We start from the raw sequence: 27,488 nt of genomic DNA on the forward strand, positions 1-27,488 counted from the left end.
TGTTACCATAGGCAACAGCCTAGTAACAATTATCAATGAATATATCTATCTATCTATCTATCTATCTATCTTTCTACCCAATCTATCTCCCTCTCTTCAGATTTTTGAACTCTCACAATTTTCTTTTGTCTATTGGAGTTTCCTTTACTTTCCCACCACTCTTCGCTCTTTTTTTGTTATGTTTCACAATTTTCTCTACCCTCTGAGTTTTCTGTTGTTATTCTCTATCTTCTCCTTCGTAGTCTCTCAAATTTGTTTTTTATATCCTCTACTTCTCTGCTCTTTTTCTCCCTCTCTGTTCTATCGTTCTTACTCTTCCCTTCTTCTTAGTCTTCCACAATTTGTTATTTTCCGGAGTTTTCTCCATATCTTCTCCACTATTTCCTCCTTCTCTATTATGTACACAATTTTTACCTTCTCTAGATATTCCTTTCTCTCCCATCTACTCTCCTCTTCTTCTCTGCTACTCTCACAATTCTCTCGCCGTCCAAATAGTTTTCTCCACTCTTTTCTTCATCCTAGTGTTGGTTGCACAAAAGCTGGTTGAATTTCAATCATGATCAATTCCACAAGAACAAATCATAGAAGCCGTCTCATCAAAAAGGCCTTCTCTGATTGGTTCACGTGGAATTAATTACGGTTAAAGTTTGATCGGCTTCTGTGCAACCAGGCCTTGAACTCTCACAATTTGCTATTTTCCTCCCTCCCAGTGTTATATGCCTCGGACAATGTGTGGTGTGGAGAGTATGCTATCTCGGTCGGTTGAACAAGAAGAAGAAGAAGAAAGGCCTTCCTCTAGAAGAAAGAAAAAGTGGAAGAAGTAGAAGAAGATTGGAAGAAGAAGAATGAGGCCCTTCTAATTGATAGGATTCTCTCTCTCGTGGTGGACTATCAGAATGGTATTGTCTGTGTGTAGGAAGAGGGGAAGAAGTGGTTGGGTGAGGAGTGAAAGAGTGAGGAAGAGAGGGGAGGGAAGGAGGAATAGAGGAAAAGAGAAAGAGTGGAAGAATGTAAGATAGCAAGATGGGAAATGGAATCTACGGAGATGCGTCGATTTTCCTTCTATATTGTGAAATTCACTCCAGTCAGCATCCCCTGTAAATAACAACCCTGCTCCCCATTTTAAACAATACTGACGTTCCAACATGAAATTCACTTCCTTTACTAGTGGGGAGAAAAAAGAAGGCAAGCCTGCAATCGACAGCTCTATTAATATTTTACTTGAAATTTGAAACCGGATGGCAAAGTAGGTATCCGTTACAGCTTAGAAAAACACAGTATTCTTTTCTATTCTACCAGCATTTTTGGCCCAAACTTGGAAGAATGTTGTTGTAATAGTATTATAAGAGCAGAGACCCTCGCTTTGAGGACTTTCTGAAAAACTGGAGACTGAGGCTTTGAATTCAAAGAAAGACTATTGAGAAAATATTGCTTGTAATAGTCCAGATAAGGGAATAATGAGCTATAGATAATTGGATGCTCAGAAACTATCATCTTCCAGGTAAAGAATACAAAATATTGTTTAAGGGTTGAAGCAAGGGTGACCCATGATGAAAAGAGAGGACATGATTATTTTTCGAATCGAATGGAAAAGACTAAGAAATTGTCAAAAAACACAGATTTATTGATACTTAGAAAGACCGGTTTAGGTTGTTACATCATTGTCAATCTCTGATAAACAAAAACTAAATACAAGAGCAACAGAATTTATACTAGTAGGCGAGTACTGCTATTGGTCAAGGGCATGAACGCCTGCCATTGGTCCAGCTAGACAGTCTCCTCCCACTCAACGGTGTGACAAAATGGTGGCTTAAGCATCAGAATCGCCATTATAACAAAATTTACTTCCAGTACAAAGGAAACAAGTGTGAAAGATAATAAAACAAATATGTAAATGGAAAAACTATTGACTAATGTATGCTTACAATTTTATGATAAAACTGAATTTGTAGTGTTGTATTGGTTGAAATTAATCTGGTCATTTGAACTATACTGGGAATTTTCCTTAATTACTCTTATTATTTCTAATCCAAAATTTCTGGGCGGTTTTTATGCTCTTTTGTGCGATAGTGAAGTGTTGTTGGTTGCTATTGCCACATACTTTGGTATAACTTTCAGTTTCAAGCATTGTCCATTGAAGAAAATGTTCCTTCCTGCCACTCCATACTTGAGTTTCAATTCAAAATATAACTTCACTTGTTCAGCTTGACTTGCTACTTCCACTTTTTGTGTAGTTGGGAAGTTGATATTGTGGTAATTATCCATATTGAATGAAAAAGACTGAGAAATTGTCAAAAAACCAATAGCAGTATTCGCCTACTAGTATATAAATTCTGCTGCTCTTGTATTCAGTTTTAGTTTATCAGAGATTGACAATGGTGTAATAACCGAGACCAGTCTTTCTAAGTATCAATGAATCTGTGGTTTTTGTTAATTTCTTAGTCTTTTTCATTCAATATGAATAATTACCACAATATCAAATTCTCAACTACACAAAAAATTTTCGAATCACTATTCTAGTCTCATTCTATCCATCTTGGTTTGGAGAGATAAAAGAACAATGTTTAGTATGTAATACAATTGAAAAATTGAATAATACAAAACTCTCAAGATTTTCAAGTCCTGAATTTTAAGCTAGAACTATTCGTTTGTTTGTTATCAATTTGTATGAATCATATAGAATATAATAGAATGACTGCCTTTATTTTATACCTGGGAGGGCGAAGTTATGGCGCAGTCGACCCTCTCTTACACTTAACCCTCCAATACAATACTAAATTATAATTCAACAAGCAATACTCAGTAAAATAAAATAAAACAGAACGATATATTAGATGAAAAATCTGGTGTGGCGCACTCACACAACTTTTCTTGCCGTTATGATTTGATCACCTGACGCTAGTGTTCTCGCGCATATCAAGTCTACTTATAAACAAAGATCCAAGCCAGCTGGTGATAGGACAATAACGTTGGAGACATACGAGGTCTGCTATCTCTTCATAGTGAATCATTTAATAGAATCAACAGTTGCAAACAGTTTGCAATAATTGGATAATCACATTTTCTCGAATTTCGAGCTTATTTTTAATTTTAGGTGAAAATTTTACTGGACATTAATTGTAGAGATGCTCATGCTTAATCTTTTCCATTTTTTTGTTTAAATTGTATCTGAAGCCTGATAATTGAGAATCTAAAATCAAACTTTGCATAGATGGGGCGGAGCTCCTGAAATTTTTAGAGATATGGGACTTGTAGCAGTTGATAGAGCTTATCGATGACTATATTTCAGGTATAACTTTAATCAGAATCGTTGGAGCCGTTTTCGAGAATATCGCGAAAAACCCTGTTTTTGACAACATTTTTGCCATTTTAGCCGCCATCTTGAATCGCATTAGATCGAAATTGTTCGTGTCGGATCCTTCTATTGTAAGGAGCTTACGTTCCAAATTTCAAGTCATTCCGTTAATTGGGAGATGAGATATCGTGTACACAGACGCACATACACTCATACACACACACACACACACACACACACACACCACACACACACACACACACACACCACACACACACACACACACACACACACACACACACACACACACACACCACACACACACACACACACACACACACACACACACCACACACACACACACACACATACAGACCAATACCCAAAAACCACTTTTTTGGACTGAGGGAACCTTGAAACGTATAGAAATTTAGAAATTGGGGTACCTTAATTTTTTTCGGAAAGCAATACTTTCCTTACCTATGGTAATAGGGCGAGGAAAGCAAAAAAGTAAAAAAAAAATAATGAGTAGAATAGTTGAATGGACATAAAAGTAGAGCATTCTTGAAATGTAGAATAACGAAGGTCTGTTGGAAAATAAATACAACATTTAAGACGGAATGATAGGATCGAAGGAGCAAAAAGAGCAATATGACGACTACAAAGCAGGATGAGAAAATAAGGAAATTAATAAATACTCCTACCATGAAATTAAGTTTGAGAGAGGAAAATAGTATTTTTTATATGATAGAGTTAATACCTATATGATGGTATAACACTTTCAGATAGCTCTCAAATCGAGCAATGCTCTATAAGTTAATTATTGATTTAAAACGACTTGAATATTTCCTAGTTCAGTGATAATAATGTTAAATTATTTCTTCTATGTTTGGTTTTGAAGCATCTAAATTTGAAAATCTACTTTTTGAAGATAATGTTTTAAATTTTTACTTTATTAAGGACTGAAAATGTTTTGAATTGAACAACAACAACACTCAGCCTATTTCGGACAATGTGTAACCTTATCTAAATATTTGGGAGAGGAATAGCACAAGATTACCTCATTTTCTCTCTCCCTATCATTTTGATGATTTACTTTTCCATGTATCAATAAAGAGATAACTATTCTTTTTCTTTCTTGAAAGTAGGGAAGAAATGTCAGGAAACTTAATAAGAATAAACATTGTGCAAGTGCCTTGACAAGAACAAAGTATACCCAAGAAATCTTTGTAATTGATCTTCACATGGTGTAAAGTTCCAGTCAGAGCATATTACTTTCAAGACATTCATGGGGAAGTCTAGAAGTAGACTCAAGAAGTGAACACGCGATGCCTTCAGTGTCACTGCAGTGAATACGGAATCAAAAGGAATCATTTCCACCGTAAACACTTCAGAATAGCTCAGAGTTTTGCATGGATCGATCCAAAATCCCACTCGAAAAGAGAACTTAGTGTTTGGAGATACGCCTTCAGGAAATGGTCCCATACAGGAAAAATTCGAGAGGAAAGTGTTCAGAGGAAATAGTTTCAGTTCAAAAGAAGAACTCATGCCCCGTTTCACCAACCTTGGTCAAGGTATTTGAACATGGTTAAAGTCTATCAGCTGGTCAAATCAGAAATAATTCGTTCCACCAACACCAGTTAAGTTTAACCACGGTCAAACCAATGGTTAAGTTTGACTGCCGCCGAACGGGCGATCAAATTATTTGAACACGGTCAAAGGACTGGTTCCTTGCTTGTTTGTAGGTTACCATATGTTTTTGACGCAATGAAAAATATCAAAGTTTTTAGTGCGATTGAATTTAGTTGTAGTAAGTTATTTATTAGGTTTTTTCTCGGAATCTTTCAATTAGTAAATTTTTATAGTATGTAAAATAAAGGAACATTTTGAAAAAGATTTGCTTTACTCCTTTATTACACAGTAGGCCTATATTATTCAGTCCTTTGATCAACCTTGCTGCTTCAATGTATCTCATTAGAATTGGAATGTTGTTCATGAAAAAAATTGTCAAAAATGATGGTGATTTGTAAATTCTTTGTACGAAAGTATTCAATTCATATTTGAAATATCATTATAATTTAATATAGATGTGGGATTATACAAAATGTCTGTGCCAGGGGGGTATATAAGAAGGGGGGCCCAGGGGGCCTGCCCCGGAATAATGAATATGAAGAAAAATCAGTACAGTATTTACAGAAAAAAATACAGTAATCTGAATTTTTGACGGTCTGACGGTAAAGTAGAAAAAGCATTCAGCGCAAATTACCCTCTGAATATGAGCAGCGAAACTGATATTGAGTATCATGGGGTTTACTATATTACAGAATTAAATTTGGATTTTCGTTTAATAATAATATTATTTATTCATTAGCATTTGAAAATTGCAATATCTCAGTAATTTCTATCCATAAAAATCAGATGTAGCCAATAGCAAGCCAGCAAAAATGTTGGCTAACTTCAGAAATGTACAGCTACAAGAGTTGACCATGTTCAAATCTGACTGACATAGTTTTGATCAATCCCGAGGTTGGTGGAACAGTTTGTATGTTTGAACGAGTGATCAAATTTTGACTATGGTCTAATAAATTGACCATGACTAGGCTATATTTGATCGAGTTTGGTGAAACTGGGCATCAGTGTTCGAATATAGGCCTTCAAGAAATGGTTTCATACAGCAAAAATTCAAAAGGAAACTGTTAAGAGGAAATAGTTTTAGCTCAAAAAGAGAACTTAGTGTTTGGAGATTGGCCTTCAGGAAATGTTATCATACAGGAAAAATTCGAAAAAATACTGTTCAGAGGGAATAGTTTTATACAGAAAATCTCTGAAATGGTTTCCTTTCACTCATTCAGACTATAAAAATTATCAACAGAATAATAATATTATACACAAATCATGATAATACATGTGACGCAAATGAATCAAGTGGTTTCAAAATACTTGTCAAACTGTATAAGTGTATTGTATAAGCTATTGTATAAGGGTATGATCCAGTATATATTGTAATCTACTTAAATAAAGTACCTAATCAATCATATTGTAGGAAAGTATATCCAAAAACGAAGACTAATTGGAGGGACAATTGCTGCTCATACTGAACTCCCGAGATAATTATTTATTGAGCATAATTTGATCCGGCAGCCACTATAAATTCAGTTTCCTTGGGTGACGACGATGCAGTGTGCATAAATCAAAAGCACTTCATCCCCAGTTTGATAGCGTCGCGTCCAAAACTAAGATATACGGGTAATAAATCTCGCTCACTTCTGCAATTTCATTTCTCCCGCGCTACTCATGTGCTATAGTGCGGTCCACGTTATAATGGCAGTGTTTGAGTAACATTGGTGTTGCTATCCTTGTCTACCAACCTTGTATCATCCTTGTTTCATCTTTGTATGATCTCCGTATCATATTTTTATCATCCTCGTATCATCTTTGTATCATCTTCCCATAGTGAGGTACACGTTATTTGAGTAATATTGGTGTTGCTATCCATGCCTACCAACCTTGTATCATCCTTGTTTCATCTTTGTATCATCTCCGTATCATCCTTGTTTCCTTGTCCCATCTTTGTATCATCTTTGTATAGTGAGATCAACGTTGTAATGGAAGTATTCGAGTAATATTGGTGTTGCTATCCTTGTCTATCAACCTTGTATCATCCTTGTTTCATCTCTGTATCATCTCCGTATCATCCTTGTCCCCGTGTCCCATCTTTGTATCATCTGTGTATAGTGAGATCAACGTTGTAATGGAAGTATTCGAGTAATAGTGGTGTTGCTATCCTTGTCTATCACCCTTGTATCATTTTTGTATCTTCTCCGTATCAACTTTGCATCATCTCCGTATCATCTTCGTATGGTGAGATCAACGTTATAATTGCAGTATTTGAGTAATATTGGTGTTGCTATCCTTGTCTATCAACCTTGTATCATCCTTGTTTCATCTCTGTATCATCTCCGTATCATCCTTGTTTCCTTGTCCCATATTTGTATCATCTTTGTATAGTGGTATCAACGTAGTAATGGAAGTATTCGAGTAATAGTGGTGTTGCTGTCCTTGTCTATCAACCTTGTATAATCCTTGTTTCATCTCTGTATCATCTCCGTATCATTCTTGTTTCATCTTTGTATCATCTTCGTATAGTGATGTAGACGTTATAATGGCAGTATTTGAGTAATATTGGTGTTGCTATCCTTGTCTATTACCCTTGTATCATCCTTGTTTCATCTTTGTATCATCTCATTATCATATTTGTATCATTTTCCTATAGTGAGGTCCACGTTATAATAGCAGTATTTGAGTAATATTGGGTGTTGCTATCCTTGTCTATCATTCGACAAAGCAGATAGCGCTATTTTTTTACAGCTCCGCAATGTTGCCAGATCGTTTTCTAACAATTTAAAAAATATGATTCATTCACAAAAAATCCAATCTCGATCATAGATATTGTGAAGTTGTGCTCCTGGGGGGGTTATCTCTTATGATAGAGTCCCACGTTATGAAGCTATTGTGAGAAGTTGTAGATTGCAATTCCTTCACAGATAATACGATGTTTCTGGTATTTATAAGAGCAGTCTCTAAATTCCCTCTTTTGCGAATAAATTCACAAAAAATTAAGGCCTTCCGGCTCGCAAAATTACTGGGTTCAAACCTCAGCTCTAGCTCAGTGGTAGAAACATGAATTTTATAAATACAAATAATCACCATAAGGTTCAAGGACCAGGGATTGATAATTCTTACCGCTGCTTCTATGAAGTTCTTGAAGAAGACCAGTAAGGAAATTAAAAGAATATTTGATGACTGATTATCAGTAACCATGTACCACTAGAGAATAATCAGGACCAACTATAGTTGTTTCTAGTTGATTCTTAAAACGCTCGTCGTGAATACAAGTATTCACCAATATACCCTTTCAAAATTCCTTAGAACTTACAACGCCAGTTCTTGAAGCTCTCTGGATCCTTATATGATATAACTGGAACCTTATTAATATAATTTCTTAATATATTTGTTCTGGCTGATGAAATGAATATCATCAAAGGATGATAAATATTGAGTGCTCTGAATAAGGTTAATATTATTTGATTCTATGATTTTAAGTGCTGCTAAATATTTGTTGGTACCAAAACAGCTCAAACTATATAACACGAGATGAGTTGGGATATAATAAAAAATTCTATAAGTTTGTATGCTGACATAAAACACAAAATATATTCCCATAAAACAGATATGCATAAAATATTCGATATAACTATAATTCACTTAAATAATCTATTTCTAAAATCTGAATAATTATCACAGGCTTTGCTAAAATTCACAATAGTGTGTTTCAAATTCATAAATATATTATTTTTAATACTGATACTTAGACTTCCAATCAATATAAAATTCTGCAGATAAAAACCTGTTCGGTCTATAAGTTTGATATGGTATATTTTGTTCAATAAACAAAATTAATATTTTAATAAATTAATATTCAAATATGAGATCTCAGGGCTTTTAATGTGAATTCGGGCAGTGCATGGAAGTAAGCTTCCTACATATAATAAATAAATTTATAAAATGTTCTTGTGAACTATGTGATATTGTTCAACACGTGGTGACTTTTTATTTTAACTCTAATTAATTGGAATAGCGCTTTTTTATTAATTATTACCCCACTGAACGTAGACAAATGAGCTCATTTGGTTTGACTTATCACTCACTGACTGAAGTTCTGGATGTTCTCGTGGATTGAATTAATTATTTCCAATAATTAATTAGGTAGGCTCCTTTTCGTCACTGCTGGGCTAACGTGTGATCCAGATTTTTATAAGTTTCTTTCGAATTAAAGCTATTTTTATGGGAATCTTTACAATTACGAACTCCTTGACAGCACTGAGTTCACAAACAATTAACATTCAACAAACATACATTACATTTAAAAAAGGGTTTGGCTTAATAATTCGTTAAAAAATTTTTAAAAGGAATAAGAAAAGACCCTAAACTCCATGTGCATCCTCTCGGGTTGGGATCTTAAGCCAGAAGAAAAAGGTTTTCAGAAAAATTTGCTTCTTCCTAGAATAATTCTATAAGCTACTCTCTGATTGGCCCTCAATTTAATAGACTCAATACAATTGGTTGCCTTGGGAATCAGGGCTTCCTCGGCTTTATAATAGAAAAAATTAATAAAAGAAGTTTTTTATACAGATATATGGGGTATTTATCTTAAATTGAATTCATAAATAAATCGTAACATACGATTTTAATAGATAATACATTTTGTTTTTATATGAGTTTTTTATACTCTTGATTTATCATGCTTTTTTAGATTATAATAAATATTTATACAGAAATAATAGTTATTTGTATTTCTACACATCGACTTCCTTTAGTATACATAATATATCCTTTATGAGTGAATTTTATATGATTCAACCGGTCATATGGGTTGATCGAATAATCAGCTGATTCATTCAGTATTGGTTCGGATAATTATCGATTTATCCAAGATCGACTAATTCTTTTCAAAACGTAAACAAGTAACTCTAACCTCAATGTTCATGCATTTTATTTTATTTTTTATTTTTGTAATCCGCCAATAATAATTATGCCGCTTTATAATTTTTTGATCTTACCAATGAGTTCTCATAATTATTAAATCACAATAATACATATTTTCTTATCGTTGTTGATAATGCTATTACTCCTAATCACTAGTAATACTTGATTTGAGTTGATTTACTCTTTAGATAGGTCTAACCTTCTTTCCAATTTTATAGTTCTATTACATTTTATTGGCTCATTTAGAAATATTTGGTGGTTTCAAATTACCACGTGACACAAAACGCCCTCTGATTTCTGATTTAAAACGACAATTCGAGAATATAATATAAATTTTATGATCCAGTTGGTTTTGGATCAGAAATCATATATGTTACAAAGTCTGCTAATAACTCTACTGAGAATCTTACCTCCTAACAATTCAACAACATATACAACAATAAATAAATTCAATTCAAATACATACGCCTTACATCGGCCAATCTCCTTCTACACACAATACACAATATAAACTATCTCCTCCTCCATACATAATATAAATCTTTTTTCTAATCCACGCTCTGCCCTCAGGCCAGAAGCACATTTGAATGTTGGTGCAAAATCATTGCCAACCTAACAAACTGATAATTCTCCGACTTGCAGAGTATAACATATTTTCTCCCTCAACATAGAACAGTGACTTGTACATTTTCATTTCATTCTCTTGCAGAAATTGGGCTTTGTTTTCATGTAATGGATATTTTTAAAGATAATCTTTGGTAGGTTTTATCAACACGAACTTCTTATTCCTCTAATACATTGAGACTTGGGATTAATGCTTTTGGTGGTAACTATGCGGTTTGATCATTTGGCGGATAATTTTAATGATTTTCTTAATAGTTTATACATAAATAATAATAATATAATATTTCTATAATATCTCTACATGCAATTCACATTTATATGACACTTGATCTTCTTATTCGGGGTATCAACTTTGATGATTTAATAGGCATTGACTATTCTGGTTTTCGTAGTGTACAGCTGGTTTACGTTGGCTTCGGCTTGTCACTTGTCGCCATCTTGATGTTTCTTCCTGCTACATGAAGGTAAGTTGGCTTTTTAACATTAGAAGTTATTTATTCTCTTGTTTCATCAATAAGAAAGGTGTTAAAAAATGGTTTCTAAATTTTTTATTTCTTTATTTTCAGGTGTTGTTGTTCGAAGTGGATACTCGTCTGCGAAATAAGTGTGTTGCCTGGTGTTTGTTTGGTACGTATTTGTTGACAGGTAGATCCATGAATCCAAATATTATTGTTTATATTCTTATCGCTTATTGTCTCGATAATACGGTTTGAGATTAGAAATATTTTGTTTTGATTCTGTAAATAATCTGGCGGTTTTGACGACCGGTTCTCCATCAGCTCTCTTATCCTGGCTAGCCTAGAGTATTTACTTGGTGTATTTTGAATCGTTCTGAGTTTCAGATTAGCTTTGAAAATTTTAGAACTGATTCTCTCAACATAAGACACGCCCTCATTCATCAATACTTTAATGATATTTTCCTCAATTGATATTGCAGCCATAAATATAATAATACTCACAAAATAAATCAATGCATTTATCGTGTTTCTCACAACATAACCTTTCCACTCATCAATAGTAGTTTCATTTAGTAATAATAATACAATATTTTTCATCCTATCCACAACACAGTCTTTTATCCATATCTCAGTCATAACAAATAGTATACAATATATCAGAACATTTATCATTTCTTTAACAATATAATCTCTCAACATGTAATAGTCAGGTACTTTCACTCTCTTATTATAATTTCTTATTTCTTTTAATCTTCTTAAACACTGTTTATCCTTCATCAAACTCAATACGTAGTCCACTTTATTATTATCATCCATGCATGTTTCGGTTTTATCCCATTTCTTTGGCCTATTCTTCTGGTCACATCGCTGATTTTCTGCTTTAAAGCGAATGTGCCGTGGATGCATGCCGTCGATCTCCGGTCCTCCATCCTGGTCTCGGTCCGGAATCCTCCTCGGGCGTTTGAAACGGGCATGCGGCTGGTATCGTCGCGCGCGGTACTTCTTTTTCTTCCGCTTGACTTTCCGCCTCCGGGCCTTGCGGTGCATGCCTCTTTTCTCCTGTAGTCGGTCATGCAGTCGGTCGTCCGGTGTCTGCCTCGGGCGTTTCCGTCTCCGGGCCTTGCGGTGGGCGTTCCTCCGATCCTGCATGTTGTCCTCCCGGTACTCACTGGTGTCTTCCTTCCCATCCTTGGTGTGCCTCGGTGTGGTCGATTGATGCGCGGGTGTAGGCTCGGTGCGCGGATGCTTGGTGGTGGTCCTTTGATGCGCGGGTGTGGCGTTCAAAACGAGTTCATCGCATGTGGGCTCCATATTACATAATTCCTCTACTGTAACCTGGTGTTCCTCGGTGGCGGGTTGCTCTTCCTGCGGTGATGGTTCTTCAGTGGGAAATATAAGGCTCAAGAGGGATTGATGTTTACAGGGCGTTTCAAGTGCATGGCGGGCGGCGGTTTTGTGTGGTAGGCTGTCTTGTATGGGCTCCTGTGTGTCTGGTGGTGGGTCATTTGCATGTTGATTTTGTGTTGTCCTTGTTGTATGTGCTATTGTATAAGATGTATTTGTTTGGTTATGATTTTGTTTATTTTCGTCCTGTTTTGTGAAGGTTATTTTCCGTTTATTATTTCTATTCCAGTGATCTCTGTTATCATAATATGCCTCTTTGTGATGCTGTTTACTGTTTCGGTATTGAAACTTATTTCTATAATTATTATCAAATGATTGAACTCTGTTATTATTTTCAGTATACTTCGCTCTTTGCGCATTTGCTCTAGCATTTGCTATATGATTTTCATTATTACTGTTTTGTTTGAAATTACTATTTTGCTGATTAAAATTTCTTGCTTGTTTATTTATATGATTTGGCTCAGAAGTAGCTGATTGGATAGAATGTAAATGTTCTATCAGTTCTTCACAACTGGAAATCGAAGATACTGCCAGTGTCATACGAACATTGAAAGGAAGCTTTTTTGTTAATATGTGGACCAGTGATGAATCAGCTAGATATTCGTCTAACTGATAGTTTCTATTCATCAAATCTGTTATAAAATCAGTGTAGGATTGTCTATTTCTACTATCGTAAGTGCATAAAATAATTTCTGATAATGCGTCCATCTGTTTACATTTACTCCAATACTGTTGCAGGAACTGGGAGATGAAGTCCTCCAGGCTGTTGATATCTCGCATCCGGCTCTGGAAAAACATCAGCGGCTCGCCGAGTAATAGACTGGACAGTTGGAAACGCCATACTAACCAAGAGGTGGGTATCAGTTCCTGAATAGCTTTTATTTGATCTATGAATGGTCGGGGTTGCATATGACGGTAGGAATTATCAAATTTTCCAAGACTTTGAAAAAGTTGAGTGCCGTTTACTGCTTCATTCGGTGTATACTGCACTCGACTGACCGGGATATTTTCCATACGTGTCTCTATTCTGGAGACTCGTTCTTCATTTGCGATCCATTTATCATTCATAATTTTCTTATGTGTATTCACTTCATCATACAATCCGGTTAGCTTCAACTGCTGTCCGCCTATAGCATTCTCCAACATGCCGTATCTCTCACTTGATTTTGCCCCCTCCTCCGCTAAATTTGCTATACATGCCTGCACGTTACTTTGTTCCTTGACTATTTCTACTATTTTCTTATTATTTTCCTCCACTTTCGACTCTATCTCGCCCTTATTTTCTAACACCTTTCCCATGACCGTTCCCATGATAGCGGTGCCCAGCTCCTTACCCAATACGTCCACCTGTTTTTCAACTTCCTTTGGTACGTCATCCAACCGTTCATTTATTTGACAGGTGACATCATCTAGACGAGTTTCTAGCTTTTTGATAACTGCAGATTGAGTATCTATTTTTGTATCTATTATATTTCTCACTTCCTCCCTGAAGCTAGAAAATTTTGCATCCATGGTTTTAATACCTTCTTGTACAGTCTTGGTAATATTTTCAGTGATAGTTTCACTATTTTTCTGCATAGCTTCCCGGTTTGCCTTCGCTTCATTGTCCTGTCTTGCTAAGATTTGACTGAGCATGAGTTTGAGTTCGTTTGTAGAATCATTTGCCATAAGATTGGTAATGTAACCGACTGAAGAGTCTAATGTTGTATTGCGTTTTTCCAGGTTGGTGGCGGATGGCGGTTGACTGGCGATATCGGATGGCGATTGGGTAGCGGCATTCTCCGTTCCTTCGGCGACGCTTGGAGCGATCTGCGAAGACGCCGGTACCGGGTTGGACGCCCTCACTCCCTCATCCGGACTCTCATCGGACTTACTCGCATCGACGACGTTATCAATCTTCGTAGAAGACAATTGGGCTAAGTTTTGCGGGTCGAAACTGATGGAGCATATGCTGCCTCCCTCTCTCTCTCGTGGGGTCTCCGCTGCATCGTCCTGGGGCTGTTGATTTGCCGGTGTCGTGGCTACATAGTTTTGGGGATGTTCGCTGAAGTAGGAAATTTGCGAGTTAGCCGGCGACTGGTTCATGGTGACGTTATTATGGAAAACTTCGAGTAAATAGCCAAGTGTGTTGCCAAGTCTCAGGAATATTAAAATGGATTCAGTGATAGTGCCTATTCTGGATAAAATTGTGTTGTGTTGAAGTTTCAAGTGTCATATACATATATTACAAAAAGACCTTCTAGTGCTACAGGTACGCTTATCAACATAGACAGATATGGCTTACAAATTACACTAATATAGTTCTTAAAATTTTAATTAGGGTCTTATCCTCCTGAATAACGATAGTATTATAATGCCTCAAATAACCTATAACCCTGGTCAGCATACAATGTCTAGATTCAAAGATCAAAATCAAAATTTTTACTATAACTTTTATGGAAATTTCCATCCAATTTTCTCTATTATGAGAATTATGTTCTCAAACTCGTGTGATACAGTTTGTCTGTATTTATGCAGCTTGAAAAATTTTAATTTGAAGAGCAACTCAATTATTTTAGCCAGAACTTACAATAGATCATCAGATATATCTTGTCGAAACAACTTCAGATTATGTTTCTTGCAGCTTTCAGTTTTATCAATAATTTCATTAATCATTGATAGTAAGATTGAGTAGGTAAGCTTTTCCTCATGCTCCACTGGTTGGGTGCCATTGTGTGAAGTTGTGCTCCTGGGGGGGTTATCTCTTATGATAGAGTCCCACGTTATGAAGCTATTGTGAGAAGTTGTAGATTGCAATTCCTTCACAGATAATACGATGTTTCTGGTATTTATAAGAGCAGTCTCTAAATTCCCTCTTTTGCGAATAAATTCACAAAAAATTAAGGCCTTCCGGCTCGCAAAATTACTGGGTTCAAACCTCAGCTCTAGCTCAGTGGTAGAAACATGAATTTTATAAATACAAATAATCACCATAAGGTTCAAGGACCAGGGATTGATAATTCTTACCGCTGCTTCTATGAAGTTCTTGAAGAATACCAGTAAGGAAATTAAAAGAATATTTGATGACTGATTATCAGTAACCATGTACCACTAGAGAATAATCAGGACCAACTATAGTTGTTTCTAGTTGATTCTTAAAACGCTCGTCGTGAGTACAAGTATTCACCAATATACCCTTTCAAAATTCCTTAGAACTTACAACGCCAGTTCTTGAAGCTCTCTGGATCCTTATATGATATAACTGGAACCTTATTAATATAATTTCTTAATATATTTGTTCTGGCTGATGAAATGAATATCATCAAAGGATGATAAATATTGAGTGCTCTGAATAAGGTTAATATTATTTGATTCTATGATTTTAAGTGCTGCTAAATATTTGTTGGTACCAAAACAGCTCAAACTATATAACACGAGATGAGTTGGGATATAATAAAAAATTCTATAAGTTTGTATGCTGACATAAAACACAAAATATATTCCCATAAAAAAGATGTGCATAAAATATTCGATATAACTATAATTCACTTAAATAATCTATTTTAAAATCTGAATAATTATCACAGGCTTTGCTAATATTCACAATAATGAATTTCAAATTCATAAATATATTATATTTAATACTGGTACTTAGACTTCCAATCAATATAAAATTCTGCAGATAAAAACCTGTTCGGTCTATAAGTTTGATATGGTATATTTTGTTCAATAAACAAAATTAATATTTAATAAATTAATATTCAAACATGAGATCTCAGGGCTTTTAATATGAATTCGGGCAGTGCATGGAAGTAAGCTTCCTACATATAATAAATAAATTTATAAAATGTTCTTGTGAACTATGTGATATTGTTCAACACGTGGTGACTTTTTATTTTAACTCTAATTAATTGGAATAGCGCTTTTTTATTAATTATTACCCCACTGAACGTAGACAAATGAGCTCATTTGGTTTGACTTATCACTCACTGACTGAAGTTCTGGATGTTCTCGTGGATTGAATTAATTATTTCCAATAATTAATTAGGTAGGCTCCTTTTCGTCACTGCTGGGCTAACGTGTGATCCAGATTTTTATAAGTTTCTTTCGAATTAAAGCTATTTTTATGGGAATCTTTACAATTACGAACTCCTTGACAGCACTGAGTTCACAAACAATTAACATTCAACAAACATACATTACATTTAAAAAAGGGTTTGGCTTAATAATTCGTTAAAAAATTTTTAAAAGGAATAAGAAAAGACCCTAAACTCCATGTGCATCCTCTCGGGTTGGGATCTTAAGCCAGAAGAAAAAGGTTTTCAGAAAAATTTGCTTCTTCCTAGAATAATTCTATAAGCTACTCTCTGATTGGCCCTCAATTTAATAGACTCAATACAATTGGTTGCCTTGGGAATCAGGGCTTCCTCGGCTTTATAATAGAAAAAATTTAATAAAAGAAGTTTTTATACAGATATATGGGGTATTTATCTTAAATTGAATTCATAAATAAATCGTAACATACGATTTTAATAGATAATACATTTAGTTTTTATATGAGTTTTTTATACTCTTGATTTATCATGCTTTTTTAGATTATAATAAATATTTATACAGAAATAATAGTTATTTGTATTTCTACACATCGACTTCCTTTAGTATACATAATATATCCTTTATGAGTGAATTTTATATGATTCAACCGGTCATATGGGTTGATCGAATAATCAGCTGATTCATTCAGTATTGGTTCGGATAATTATCGATTTATCCAAGATCGACTAATTCTTTTCAAAACGTAAACAAGTAACTCTAACCTCAATGTTCATGCATTTTATTTTATTTTTTATTTTTGTAATCCGCCAATAATAATTATGCCGCTTTATAATTTTTTGATCTTACCAATGAGTTCTCATAATTATTAAATCACAATAATACATATTTTCTTATCGTTGTTGATAATGCTATTACTCCTAATCACTAGTAATACTTGATTTGAGTTGATTTACACTTTAGATAGGTCTAACCTTCTTTCCAATTTTATAGTTCTATTACATTTTATTGGCTCATTTAGAAATATTTGGTGGTTTCAAATTACCACGTGACAATATGTATTATTTTGATCATCGGAAAATATATTCTCTTGAATAAAATATACTTGATCATTTTAAGGAAGAATGAACAGCTAATATCACATTAGATATACCGGTATCAGCTATCCCCCATAGAAAGCAGTGGCAAGGCAGAGAATTGGCAACGCTGTCCTCTCATCTTCTTCCATTCGACTATTCAAAAATATATTTTATTCTTCTTCTTCATCCTCGCCACTTCCCGTTATGCGGGGTCGGCTTTACCAATCCTGAGGCAAAAATATATTTTATTGACTGATAAAATACAATTGATTATTTTAAACAAGAATAAACAGGTAATAGACATAAGATATAGACTACTGATATCATCTATCCTCTATAGAAGCCAGTGGCAAGGCAGAGAATCGTCAACGCTGCCCTCCTATCCTCCATTTTATACTGCCATTTCAACGTGAACCTCATTATTGACTGATAAATTACAATTGATTATTTCAAACAAGAATAAACAGGTAATAGACATAAGATATAGACTACCGATATCATCTATCCTCTATAGAAGCTAGTGGCAAAGCAGAGAATCGTCAACGCTGCCCTCCTATCCTCCATTTTATACTGCCATTTCAACGTGAACCTCATTATTGACTGATAAATTACAATTGATTATTTCAAACAAGAATAAACAGGTGATAGACATAAGATATAGACTACTGATATCATCTATCCTCTATAGAAGCCAGTGGCAAGGCAGAGAATCGTCAACGCTGCCCTCCTATCCTCCATTTTATACTGCCATTTCAACGTGAACCTCATTATTGACTGATAAATTACAATTGATTATTTCAAACAAGAATAAACAGGTGATAGACATAAGATATAGACTACTGATATCATCTATCCTCTATAGAAGCCAGTGGCAAGGCAGAGAATCGTCAACGCTGCCCTCCTATCCTCCTCTACTGCCATTTTAACGTGAACCTCACTATAGAACAGTGTCATATTTGTACTGATCCTCTTCAATGAAGTGGAAACGTGTTTCTTCTTGCTACGCCGCATAAAGTGGTGCGGCGTTCTCTTCCCCCTCTCCAACCCCCAAAAAACACCCCCTTTCCACCCTCCACACCACTAAAACCCCCCTCCCAAAACACAAGGGGTAGCTCCAACCCTCCCACAACCCAAAAACCAACATTGTTTATTCCGACTACACTCGTGAATAATGTGGATGATCTATGGATCAAATTTTGGGACCACTCTTGCAAGAATTCATTTGTGCTGTTGTGCTTCATGAATGCGCCAAGCTGTTGTGCGCATGCGCTGAAAACGGCGCATTTTATGCTTGACTCATTCATGAATTCCATTAATTGATCTCACACTCAGAGCTGTCAGACCTCTTTCATTAACATAATAAACATCGTGTGTTTTTTAGATAGAGAATCGTGTTTTTATGGCAGACACTGTATCATTGCTATTTTGACTTGTATTCCCTACTTCAACCCTTTATATGTTAGAATAGATTTTTTTTTTCATTTTTTCATCCCACTGAGCACCTATGAAAGGGGTATAAGGATTTGTCAATTATAATCTAAGTCGTCAATCTTTGCATTCTATAATGCAAAAAGAATTCCTCACTGGAATAAGGACAAACCTGCAACAACTCCTCCCTCACCTGAATAGAATAGGATACGTTAATCCACCAATAAATACAATTTAATTTCATATTATAAATTATATTTTCGAACACTTCATACGCTGAATTCAAGTTTATATATTACATCCCTGATTAAGCTGATTCACGACTCACACTGGCGCACAAGGAATCTTCATTTTGCCGGTGTTTTTGCCTAACCTACTGTATTTATGCATGTGAACATAAATTGAATCTTCATTTTATAGCTATTATTTATAATATGAAGGATATCATTTCGTTATTATATCTAATTAAATAAATGTATGTATCTATTTATAATGTACATTAGGTGTCGTCAAGAATAAAATCCTTTAAAACCACTGAGCCAATTCATACACATATATTATCATCACACAAAAAAAGTATTTACTACATCGACGGGCAAATTAAAAAATTCCTCTACATTATATAATGGGTTCTCTGTAAGCAGCTTTTTAACTTGAGTTTTAAAACGGGCTTGATTCATATTTCTCATTATGTTAACTGTAGGTTGATTGAGATCCGCATGCAGATACTCGGTTTAAACGGAGAAATGTCAGCTGTTAATTTTAGCCCCGTATGAAACATATTATGATAAATAGAACCATATTTACAAGTAAAGTAAACGTGGCTTAGCGCTAAACGTGGTGTTAGCATATGGCCCTTAACATTGTAGTTTTAAACTACAATCGATTTCTGACGCTGTTTATAACTATTGTCCTATGTTGAACGACAATAAAATTGTCATAGAAAAGATTATTATATAAATTACTAGTACCACAGCCACCTCTAATACAAAGCCCTGGCCTACGATATTGCAACGTCGCAGTGTAGGCCTAGAATCTATTACATGATTGGTGGAAAAGATCAGCTGGTATTTTTAGAATATTTTTCACCAATCATGTATTAGATTCTAGGCCTACACTGCGACGTTGCAATATCGTAGGCCGGGGCCTTTTATTAGAGGTGGTACCCTCTAATAAAAGTGTTATATATGTTAGTACCCTCTCTATACCTTTTCATAGAAACACAACTATTTTCAAGGATATTAGAGATTAAAAGAGGGTTTTAGAAATATCCTCAATAATTGAATATTCAAGTATCCTTTCAAAAATACTTTATAGACGATGAAATTATATCTATTTATCGTTCAATATGTATTAAATCACAGCTATATAATGAATGTACCGTATCAATGAGTGGAGAATCATTTGATTCTCACATTGTAATCACAAAACAAACATCTGTAATTTCCCTATTAATTAACAAGATTCAATGAATACGTTAATTTTGAGGCAGAATTGTATAAACATGAGAATACAATATTCAATAATTGGACTTTGGCTCACTTCAATGGGAGGTCAATAGATGATTGAAATTGAAATGAGATAAAATCAATATTATTGTTCTCGCTCAGTCCATCCTTATTATGATGTGGAATTGTATCGACAAATAAATTAGTATTGCTGGTGTACTAAATTCCAAACACCACCATAAACTGGATAATAATCTACGAATGAGCTCTCTAACTTTGCTCGGATTATCACATCTCCCATTCAACAATCAAACGTTGAATAAACGCTAATTTAACGTTGAACAACTACAAGATTCAACCTATTTCAACCTATGTGTAACCCTATCTAAATTTGGGAGAGGAATAGCACAAGGTTACTTCATTTTTTCTCTCCCGATCATGTCTATGATGTATTATTGTATGAATCAAAGAATCAATAGATAAATGCTGATGATTGTTTTGTTTCCTTTCCAATCTTATTCTCTCTTTCATTTTCCATTTTCACTTCCTAGTTCACCTTTTGTGTAGTTGAGAAGTTGATTAATTATCAATTGATAATTAATTGAGGTAATCATTCATATTGAATGAAAAAGAGATTGAAAAATGAAAAAGAAAAGAGATCAATCAGAATGAAAAAGACTAAGAAATTGTCATAAAACCACAGATTCATTGATACTTAGAAAGACCGGTTTCGGTTATTACACCATTGTCAATCTCTGATAAACTAGAACTGAATACAAGAGCAACAGAATTTATATACTAGTAGGCGAATACTGCTATTGGTCAAGGGAATAAACGCCTGCCATTGGCCCAGCTAGACAGTCTCCTGCTCAAGGGCAGGCGCTCATGCCCTTGACCAATAGCAGAACTCGCCTACTAGTATAAATTCTGTTGCTCTTGTATTTAGTTTTAGTTTATCAGAGATTGACAATGGTGTAATAACCGAAACCAGTCTTTCTAAGTATCAATGAATCTTTGGTTTTTCGACAATTTCTTAGTCTTTTTCATTCAATAAATTCTAGTTCAGTAATTCCCCCTACATCCATTCATATTGTTCTAATTTTACAGAGACTATCAACCAGAGACCATAAATATAATGCAAATTACACTTGATTATGTAGATTATTAATTATATACAAATACATTTTTTGTATCATGTAGTCGCTGCTATCAACCTAGTCGAATTCAATATCATATCGACAAAACTACAGCATCGAGTTTCACATGTATCGCAAGCCTTTTAATGTTCCACATTTGATGCCAGGAACCGCATCATCAAACCGTTTTAATGCCAAAGGAACAAGTGAAATCACACCACCTCCATCAAAATTCTCATCAAGTTTGACTTCACGCGACCTTCAAATTTGACCTTTCCGTTACTTCCTAAACAGTTTCAAGGTTTATGGTTGATTATCATAGAGTTGACATTATTGTAAGTGAAAACCATCATGACCCAATTTTTTGTTGATATGAGAGACTATAACAATACAATAAAAAAATATGACAATAACATTATGAGACAAGAAAGTGGAACAGAGCATTCTTAATGAATGAATGCTAGAATTTCAACATTTTTTTGAATGCTGAGGAATGGTGAAAAGACCCAGCTATTATTCAAAAATTCAGCATAGATTAAACGTTCGAAACTTGAGTATAATGATAATTACCAGTTTGACACTAGAGTATAATGATTCGTTTGATACTTGAATCAACCTATGCCATGTATCAGCATAGAGCAAAGATATTCTCTGTAGATTATTTTTGTCAAGATATTATCCGATATAGATAAAGATATTCTATAGATTATTTTTCTAGACATTATTCGATATAGATGAAGATATTCTATAGATTATTCGTCTCTGGTCCCAGTTTATTTTAATTCCATGTATGATTGAATAATTCATTCAGCTTAAATCATGAATGAAACATTATTTCAATTGTCGAACAAATCTTTAAACTCGATTACAAAGATATTAGCTAATAAATAGAATACCACACAGTACATTACAACAATATGAAATCAGGTTCTCAGCTTATTTTAATTCAATGTATGATTGAATAATTCATTCAGCTTAAATCATGAATGAAACATTATTTCAATTGTCGAACAAATCTTTAAACTCGATTACACAGATATTAGCTAATAAATAGAATATCACACAGTACATCACAACAATATGAAATCAAGTTTCAATTTGAACTAGTCTACGGTACTAAAAAAGGAGAATAACTCTGGATTAAAGCCCCAATAACACCTGACAAGTCATGATCTAAACTTATTGAACTCCCTGCTCAGTCGAGAAAATAAAACTTCATGAACTTCTTGTGAGTAGTTCTTGAACTTTATTCATTTCAAACATTTTAGTCGAACATAGATTGATAAAATAGCTAGATAGACAGATATATTGATAAATATGCATTACTTCTGGTAGGTTTATGTGAGGTCCACGTTATATTAGTAGCGGAGAAAGATAGGAAGACAGCATTGCCGATTCTCTGCCTTGTCACCAAATTCAAATTATTTTTTCGAATTTTTATTTGTTTACAATATCAATTACAACTTGTGAAGAATTTTTGCATCATCAGCATACACTTTTCAACATATAGAGGATAGTATATCTTATGCCATTTTATACTGTTCATACATATTTGAAATGATCAAGTATAATTTATTCGTGATGAAAACATATTTTTCAATGACTTAGTGAAACATTTTTATAACTCAGATTGAATATTCTGTTAATCAATTATATTTCCATATCAATTTTAAGATGAAATAGCTTTTTGGAGCTAGTAAAGGATAGCTATATCTGCTTTGTGGAACAATAGACAAGGAAAGCAACACAGATGTTAATCAAAAACTGCCATTATATCGTGGACCTCACCACAGAACGGCATCAGACAAGTTAGGGTTAAAAATGGAAGACAAAAAGGTTTGCAAATGCAAGACACTAACTATGTTTCCAATTCAAATTGAACGAAAAACAATATAGAAACATGTAGTAACCTTCTCATTTGAAACATTTCAACGACTGGTCTATAAACTTGAAAATGACCAAAGTTAACCTTCATGTATAACACCTCAAAAAAGTTACATGGAGATAACAGTGGGGTCCAGTGGACCCCATTCTTTAAATCGAATATTTTTCAGTTTTTTCTGATTTTTTGAAAATTATACTCATTAGGATCGATATAAATGTTCTATTTGAGCTATTTTACCAGGTTTAAACACAAAAACTTTTATTTCAATTAGCTTAAAAAAATTGTGATTTAATTTCCTGTCATTTTCAAAATTCAATTACTATTTACCACATTTCCAACATACAATACTGAATAATCAATCAAACCATACATTTTCTTGAAGGAGATTAGTCATACTTTAATATTCCAGGGAAAAAAGTCACATAACTCTATTGGTTTTCCTCACACTACCTCTTGATTATTGTCAATTTCATGATATGAAAACACGCAAAAAACAAAAAGAGATTGCATAAAACATATACTATTCAATTTTGTCCTGGATTATCTTCAACAAACTCCTTGCAAATCATTGCTCTATGTTCTTCACACAATGGCTTTCCACAGTTTGAGCACCTATTTTTTGTTTTTCGGTCCTTTGCACGCTGGAAAAAGACTAACGTAGATATAACACTGGGGTCTGATGAACCCCAAACACAATTGAATTGTTTACTGCTTCACTATCTGGAGTTGACTGGTCATTTTTGACGTTGCAACGTATTGACAGGACTGCCAACTGAATTTACATGAAGCAAAAATATCCTCTCTATACTTGTTACTGAGATATCACAAGGAGAAATATCAGTGGGGTACGCTGGACCCCAGTGTTATATTTGAAAGTTAAAGGTTGAAACTAGTCGTTGAAATTGTTTAATGTTTTAAATAAAAAGCGTACTACATGTTTTTCTATTGTATTTTTCGTTAATAACTATAAACAATGAATAGATTTTCATCTGTGATAATTTGATGATAATTATCCTTGACAGGTGATATTGAAGCTTCAGATTTTTAGATTAGCAAGCAATCAACATCTACATCAAGTCTACTTGCGCTACATCAGCAATCGGCGTGAAGAAAGTAATCCATAAGTTTTTGAAGAAAGCACAACTTTAATTCACTTAATTTTATGATGTGCACATCACCACATTTATTGTAAGATCTTCTGTGTGTTTTTGTGTTATACGTGAACTGTGTTAGGGTGAATTTCATTGGGTATATTCATTTCTAGTATTTTTTTGTATGAACTTAAAATATGGGTCTCAGTGTATTGGGTTGTGATTCATTGAAATGATTTTTTATTCGCAGTATTCTATTTATGAATTCGAATTGCGGGTCTTAGTGCCGGTTGCACAGAAGCCGGTCAAGTTTTAACCGTGATTAATTCCATGAGAGCTAAACAGAGAAGGCCTTCTTGATGAGACGGCTTCTCTGATTGGTCCTCGTGGAATTAAATACGATAAATATTTAACAGGTTTTTGTGCAACCGGGCCTTAACTAGGTTATGATTTGAGATTGAAATAATTTCCAGTATTCTATGTAAGAATTTGTAATATGGGTCAAAGAGATGTTTGGAAAGTGAAATATAAATAGGAGTGGGATAGAGTGATATGATTATACACTATATGAATAGTGATATGATTATATATTATGAATGGTGCTTTGACAAATCGAAGATGAAGATATAAACAGAGATAGGTGAATGGGAGGGTGACAGTGATAAGGGATTTGATTGATTGATTGATAAGCTCCCTCATATAAAACCTAGGAAGGCGAAGTTAGGGCGGAACCAGCCCTCTCTTACACTTAACACTTAGGGATGAGAATAGAATAGAATGATTATCTCTATTTCCGATCTCTATTTTATTCCTGCCTTCATTTTGGATGGAAGTGGGAGTGAGAGAGAGAAATAATAAATCATAGGAGAAGAAAACCAGAAGAGGATTCAGAGGGGCAAAAACTCTAGAGAGATATCAAAAATAAGATGGAGAAAGAAGTGAAAAAGAGAGCGCCAGTGATTCAGAATAGGAAAGAGAAAGAAAGAGTAAGAGTGATAAGAGACAGGGAGAAAAGACTTAACCTATTTCGGACTATGCGTAACCTTATCCAAATTTTGGAGAGGAATAGCACAAGGTTACCTTATTTTTCTCTCGCTACCATTTTGATGATGTACTTATTGTATGAATGAATAAATAAAGAGTAAAGAAAACGAGTAAAAGATAAAGAAAGAAAAAACCAGGGGAAGAAATCATAAAATAAGATATAAACAGAGTTAAATCGAAGATTGAAATAGATAAAAGTGAAGAATAATTATATAAAAGGAAAGAGGGAGAGGGTGAGCAAGAGATTGATTGATTATATGCCTTTATTAGGGCGGAATTAGGACTCCTGGTCCTCTCTGCCACACAACCCAGAGAGAGAGAGAGAGAGAGGAGAGAGAGAGAGAGAGAGAGAGAGAGAAATTGATTGATTGATTAAAAGCCGATAGCACAGTCAAAGCTTAAACTGAATTCAATCAGCTGGTGGCTTAAACTCAAGATGAACTACATTATAACAAACGAGACATAATACGGATTTAATCCAGTTTAAAATTAAATCTAGTTTAAACTGTCACTGTGCAATCAGCCCTTATTGTCTTTATCAAGGTCGGAGTTAGGACTCCAGGTCCTCTCTGCCACACAACCCTTCACATTTAAAACAAATGAGTACCATGATAACAAAATCAAAATAATAAATTAGAAAAATGAACAGAAAATCTAAACTTCAAATTGATAACTAATACAAAATAAAGTTCTACAAATTTCTGAGAGAGAGAAAGAGAGAGAAGAAGAGAGAGAGAGAGAGAGAGAGAGAGAGTGACATGGAGAGATCGACATAGAGAGAGAGAGAAGACAGGGGAAGAAAACGAGATGAGCCATCATAAAGGACAAATGCATAATCGGAGAACTAAATGATGTAGATAGATTATCATAATAAAGAAAATTGGAATATTATACTATCCTTCCAGAGGCCTCAACTACTAGTAATGAGATGCTATTTTTACTGATGATTGAATTCGATCTGCCTATATTAGACTGTATGACCCCGTCTCACGTGAACTGATATCATCAAAGCTTCAGCGATGAGATAATATTATTGACTAAATAATAATTATGAGTTGAGACCTAGCGTGTGTAATAATGACCCACAGAAACAAAATGACAATGTTGTCTGTTTTCTATTTTCAGAGACGTAATTACTGTAATAAGGTTCAATGAACCTTCTATTTTTTCCCCGAAAGCTTTTGTTGTCACTATCTTTTGAATAGTCTGGGAATTCATCTTTAGGGTTGATTGCATTAATGTTTAATTTCGTCTTTTGGTGAGGGAGGATTTGAGCCCTGATAGCTAGCTTCTTAATTATTTATAAAGATCGAGTTATCAACGGAATTATTGATGGGTCATTGATAACCCCACGAATAAAACAGGAGTTGATTAGTGAGGTCATGAAATCCATATCATTACTTTCCATTCGATCACTCTTTAAAAGAAAATAGGTCAGCATGAAACAAAAATCATTGAAATCGGAACAAATTTGATAGGAATTCAGTGAAAGATGAATGATTCCAATAGCAATTGGTACGCCATAGTGGAGTAGGTCAATTTCCACACAGAAAAAACTAAACAAGTAGAAGACACATTATAAGAATTTTTTGTAACTATTGTATGTAATATTTTAATTTATCAAATATTTTGTGTAATTGATGTTATAGTTTCAGTTTTTTTGGGAAATAAACATTTATTTATTTATTTATTTAATTGATCAAATATATTTGAAGGTTTCTACAGAAACAGATTGCTTATGCAAGAAAACACAGTCAATCATGAGAAAGTATGAACGCTTTTTTAGATTCTTCCTTTCTTCATTTTCAAAATTCTCTTCATTCTCTATTCATTAATACAATAATCACATTATCAGAATATTAGGGGGATGAAAAATAAGAAAACTTTGTGCTATTCCTCTCTCAAATCTGGATAACGTAACACAAAGTCCGAAATAGGTCAAGTCTTGTAGCTCTTCAATTCACAAAATTTTCAGTCCTCAATTATTCTCACAAAGAATATTTTCAAATCCAGATGCT

At 34.3% G+C, this 27,488-nt stretch overlaps 2 protein-coding genes across 7 annotated transcripts in view; one reads left to right on the forward strand and one right to left on the reverse strand.

The window, feature by feature from the left end:
- The window catches only part of LOC111048259 (potassium voltage-gated channel protein Shaker), a 692,857-nt gene that overhangs the window by 386,239 nt on the left and 279,130 nt on the right, over positions 1-27,488 (reverse strand). The gene's annotated exons all lie outside the window — the stretch shown is intronic.
- Positions 11,564-16,926, forward strand: LOC111052643. Its single transcript, XM_039431767.1, has 2 exons — positions 11,564-13,180; positions 14,050-16,926. The coding sequence occupies exons 1-2, from the start codon at positions 13,076-13,078 to the stop codon at positions 14,245-14,247; spliced, it is 303 nt and encodes a 100-aa protein (XP_039287701.1). The 5' UTR covers positions 11,564-13,075; the 3' UTR covers positions 14,248-16,926.

The sequence above is a fragment of the Nilaparvata lugens genome, chromosome 6 (genome assembly GCF_014356525.2).
Source record: "Nilaparvata lugens isolate BPH chromosome 6, ASM1435652v1, whole genome shotgun sequence".
In the NCBI taxonomy this organism is placed as follows: domain Eukaryota; kingdom Metazoa; phylum Arthropoda; class Insecta; order Hemiptera; family Delphacidae; genus Nilaparvata; species Nilaparvata lugens.

What these genes read in the sequence shown, in the direction of transcription:
- LOC111052643 (XM_039431767.1), top strand. Translation starts at nt 13,076, where the DNA reads ATGAAGTCCTCCAGGCTGTTGATATCTCGCATCCGGCTCTGGAAAAAC. An exon ending in AACGCCATACTAACCAAGAG is followed by an intron (nt 13,181 to 14,049) that starts GTGGGTATCAGT and finishes GCGTTTTTCCAG; the next exon opens with GTTGGTGGCGGATGGCGGTT.